General features: G+C 41.6%; 1 protein-coding gene across 1 annotated transcript; it reads right to left on the minus strand.

Annotated features, from left to right (window-relative positions):
• Positions 1-777: 777 nt before the first annotated feature.
• On the minus strand, positions 778-2406 carry LOC127306255 (uncharacterized). Its single transcript, XM_051336878.1, has 2 exons — positions 2255-2406; positions 778-1521 (listed from the first exon to the last, which is right to left on the minus strand). The coding sequence occupies exon 2, from the start codon at positions 1457-1459 to the stop codon at positions 1028-1030; it is 432 nt and encodes a 143-aa protein (XP_051192838.1). The 5' UTR covers positions 1460-1521; positions 2255-2406; the 3' UTR covers positions 778-1027.
• Positions 2407-5064: the final 2658 nt, after the last annotated feature.

Genomic DNA, 5064 nt, shown 5'->3' on the forward strand with positions numbered 1-5064 from the left:
CTTGTTTGAATTCAAATCTCTCTTCTGCTGATTTTTCTATTCTGCACAAGGCTAGTAGTAAGTAAGGATAGAAGCAACCAATTTTGGGATCTTCAAAATAAACTGACCAGCACAATAGCAGTTACCTGGAAACCATACTGCAGCAGAAGGCTCTGATGATACATTGCTACTCCTCAGCTGCAAAGGGTTCCATGGCCTTCTTCAGTGCCTCCCTCCTTCCATGGATTGAAAGAATAACAAACCAGCAGTTACCTACATAAAACAAACAAACAGGTGAACACTCGTTCAAACAAATGAAACCAACTTAACAAACGGAAGTATATAAACACCAAACAAATAGATAAGTTAGCACCTGTATGACCCTACAAAACAGAAGAAAAGGTCAGGGTAAAGAAGCAAAACAAAATAAAACAGGATGAAGCAATATAAATGTTAGAAGCATAACCTGCAAAGAAGAAAATTATTAGCAGAAAAAATTAAGCTATATGAGAGCAAACCATAAATAACTCAGGCTTGATCAGCAACCTGCCATGCAGAGCACTAGCTATGAAGGAAAATCAGTTAGTAAGTGCACGCCCCATGAAATAGTATAAGGTAATCTCCAATAAATTACCATCATCGACTGTGTCAAACAAATTTGCACAGCTTGACTGCACTGAAATGCCATCACATAATTGTGAATAACCATAAGAGAACATAACAAAGAAAAGGAGTCGCGACCTAAAATAATATAAAGTTAGAGCAAACAAGTGAAATAATCTAAACGGTATTCGGAAATGATCATCTCAAAATACTACGTAATTCAGAATAGGATGTTCAATCGAAGTTACGATTACAACAAGGTCCCATGAATCAGAAGTGATACTACATAGAAATTTATTCTGTCCCTCTAAGGAGTTCTCATATCCCTTCATCAGTCTACAAAGAAGGAAACTCTTATAGTTCCATCCTGTCGAAGAAGGGGAAATGGAGTAGAAAGATCCGCGTAAGGTGTCCGGGGAAAGGAAGGATGGAAGTCTCGTCAGCTCTAGCTCAGGTCCATGCCATCTCCAGCTTGGCTTGGTATCGGAGAGACGGCAGAGTAGGACCTCTCGAAAGGGGAAGGATGAAGCTGTGCACCACGCCTGCGCTTAAAGGAGCACCCTTCATGGCTGTCAACTTCATGCTTCCTCCGGATCCCCCTGACGGCCTGCAGCTCCAGTGGCGAGAGCGGGAACAGCTGCCCACTCACTCGGCAGAGCGAGTTGTGGTTGTCATAGAGGATCCTCTGGTTGCAGTTTTTGTCACAGATGTGCGTCATCCCAGTCAGTTTGCAACGGTACATGTTGCCAAAGATGTGCTCATTCTGGCACCTCTTGTCACACTTGTGACTGGGAACTTGCCCTTCAGTGTTAAGAATAGTGGACAAGAAAATCACGTTGCTGGGCTCAGCAATCACAGGTTTGCCAAGTACCTCCATTGTTCTGCCGCAAGGGACCTCTTCGCAGACCCCCTTTTTCTCGGTTTCCGAGATCGGAGTCTCTGCAAACCCAGAATAAGAATTTTGCTTCAGAATTTTGTTTTGAAGCATACGACCCACACAGTGACAGTTCTTTACTCCTATTGCTGAGCCAATAGATCGAATAAATACAGTTAAGGTAGCAAGCAAGATTTATCACAGATTTGCAACATTCTCACCACTATTTTCTAGTACAATATTTTCATCACTATTTTCTACAGTATAAATCTTTGGACACTTGTACGCTTTCTGAATTCTGACATTACAAACAAGATCCACTAAATCCTTTTGCTCCCGCACACCACGACCAATACAATTCCAGGTCAGACCCTAATTGAATCATTTGGATAGTCCACCTGGCATCAACCCACGCACGAATCCAAAAAGGGTCGTAAAAATCCCCTATATAAAATTGTCAGATACAAACAAAACCTAACTCACAAGTAAGCACCCACTACGTTTAACTCCGCAGGCAAAACCATACCAGAAACCTACCTGCCCCCTTCACAGTTACACCAGATCTACACAATGAAACCCCCACCAACCGAACCTACCACAATAAATTCGCGGTAAAACCGCCAGAAACAGCACCTAGGCGCCAAAATCGACACCAATTCGGGATTTTAGACCGACAAGATCGCATCAAAACGCCTCCTCACACGCTCTCCCCGTTCTCCTCGTCGAAACACCCCCAAAATCTCAAGCGGAAACCTCACAGGAGCAACGTAAATGGGGGGTGAAGGCGAGGATACGCACCAGAACAGCTGGAAGGCGGGCGGGGCAAAGGGAGTGGAAACGCGGCGGAGGTCTTCGGCCTCTCCCCCCACTTCTCCTCTCCGCCAGGAAACAGGAACCTCTCGCAGAAGAATCAAGAGCAACGGCCCGGACGAAGAGGGGACGGGGAAGGGTGGGTGCTTATTTATAGGATCTTGGCCTTTGCTGAATGACAAAAATGCCCATGGATGGCTCGGACGTCGACACGGAGGGCTCGCTCACTATCCGTCCCCTGCTTCCGCGGATCGGCCCGGCTCGAAGATCGGCTCGGTCCTCTGTCTCCCTTAGTTAAACCAGCTAACCTACTTTGGTTGTCATTTGGTGCTAATCACATGCTATTTCGTGCTATTGCTAATATACTATCCGACTCTTTTGGTTACTGTAGAACGATAGAGAGGGGTTTTGTCAACACCCGGATTTTTAAGTCCGAATGCCTATTATGTCATACTTCGCAATCTCAGGAATATTGTTGTTGCGAGGCATAATAGTTGGATATCACAGTCATCATTCATTACAAACCATAAAATCTTACAACTTGGAATCACATGATCCATATTACACGAATAGTTGATCTATGGATCAACGAACAAACAAAAATTCATAGCGGAAGCGTAAGATACAAGGACTCTCTAGTCCACAGGCCAACGCTTGACGTTAGAAGCTCCTAGTTGTGGTAGACGTCCTGCTGGTCGTCATCCTCGTACTGCTGCTCGGCTTCATAATCTGGCCATTTGAATAGCCAGGGACAAAGCCGTGAGTACTTTAAGTACTCGCAATCTAATACTAAAGTAAGTGCTAACAATACCCTAGAGAGTGTTCTAAGCTCTAAGTTTATTTGCATAAAGCCAATTTTAGTTGAGAAACCATCTAATACGCAAACTCATTAAGTGCTAACTAACTCAAGTGGGAACATAGGGGTCATTCCCACCATTCAAGTGGTGATTTCAATTCAATTCACCACTTCACCTCTTAAAACATCAAGTTTTCAGAAATTCTGATACCGGAAACTGTATGGCCTTTCCAACCGTCTGTATCCGTGGACGCGGCTATTCGAATAGTTTTACACTCTGCAGAGGTCGCACACTTGTGCCACAACATTTTATTTCATCCGTCGGGAGTATCCCGAATCATCGTAACACAGTACGCGGATCATCAACCCTAACCTTTCACTTACACACACTAGTATGAGCACCTCTCCCCATGAGCTTGGCCTCCCAGTGAAGAGCAACTGTCAACCTGGGAACTGCACAGGGCTTGGCCGTACAATTTACCTCAATTCACATCGGTTCTCAAACAACGGAGGCAGCCGTGGCATAACCCCTATGATGTGTGTTCAGAGGAAACCCATACTAAGATGCATAAATTTCCAGTCAAGCCTTACCCATAATCAGGTATTGTGGGGGTACTTAAATATTGGAAAGGTATCGCATTCATACCACTATCAGTTTTATCAAAAATCACCATCTTCTCTTGGTCATATTCACCTTCAAAAACTTCCAATGGAAATGAATCATCACTCCAAGGTTTTCAACAACATCATTCACAAACACATGTTCCCATCTAGAGTAGTCATTTTTAATTTAGCACTAGCATCTAAGTGTGAGGGGTGCTAAGTACTTTGCTTTGCTTCTAGGCTAATTTTGATACTCTTGTACTAATCCAATACTAACCAAATAAATCATGAATCAAAAATACATTGATAAAACAAAAGTAAGTAAAGCTTGGAAAGTAAAAACTGGGAAAAATAGGATCAGTAATACAAAGTAAAATGGGTAATGTCTTGCTCAGGGTGAGCCTTGCACTTTGCAAGAGTATTATCTTGCCTTGGTTGGGGAAATGGTCAAAGTGGTCTTCTTCTCCTTGGAAGTAGACCTCCTCCTCTTCTGGGTATTCCTCGGTACTAGCGTCTAAAATACGAATACGGGGTACACAATCATCATACCAAACTTATATACTAAACTATGCACACTCATGATGAACACAACTTAATCTAGCATCACACATTACTAATAAATGGGTGGAGGGGTTCTTCTTAGTATTTAAGAAAAATAATTTCCTCTCATACAAAATTAAGTGTTACTTTTAGTTTCTTAGAGAAATAAATCCCTCTTATTATCTTATTAAGATTTAATTTTTCTCTTGAATGATATGTGACCTAGGTTGACTCAAGTCAACCTCTTCACACTTATCAATTGAGAAAATGATTTAAATGAGGTGAAGACCTCATACATTTTAATCCTAGCATGGTAAAGATTTAATATCATCAACCAATCATATGAGCTCTACATGACCAGAGTCTCTACCTCATTGTGAAATGGTTGTGACAAGATTTAAATGGGGAAACATTCCCATAAGATTTCTTAATAGTTTTGGACAATATGTTTGACTAGAAAATAGCCATAAAGTCCTTTAATTCAAATAGGCCATGATCATTCAAAGTAAGCATGGCATATTTTTGCATAAACAATTAGTACAAGTGTAATGTGAACTATAGGAGTTGGAATTAACTTAAAAACATTTATGGTTGATTTTTAAGAATTATTCTAAGGCAGAAAAGTCCCTGCCTTATTTATTTTGTCACTTTAATTCTACAACAGATCTAGGGTTCTAACCAGTGGCATTGTGTAGATAATTTCCTAAGGTTTCCAAAGATATAAAATTTGCAAAATTTGGCCCAGTAGAATTTGCCCTATTGAATTTCAAAGTTTGCATCTGATTGGGGTATCTATTTTCCAAAATTGAATTCAAACTGTGGGCTGGCGGGAGATCTTAACGGGCTAGGCAGAGAGAGA

The sequence above is a fragment of the Lolium perenne genome, chromosome 1 (assembly GCF_019359855.2).
Source record: "Lolium perenne isolate Kyuss_39 chromosome 1, Kyuss_2.0, whole genome shotgun sequence".
Classification (NCBI taxonomy): Eukaryota; Viridiplantae; Streptophyta; class Magnoliopsida; order Poales; family Poaceae; genus Lolium; species Lolium perenne.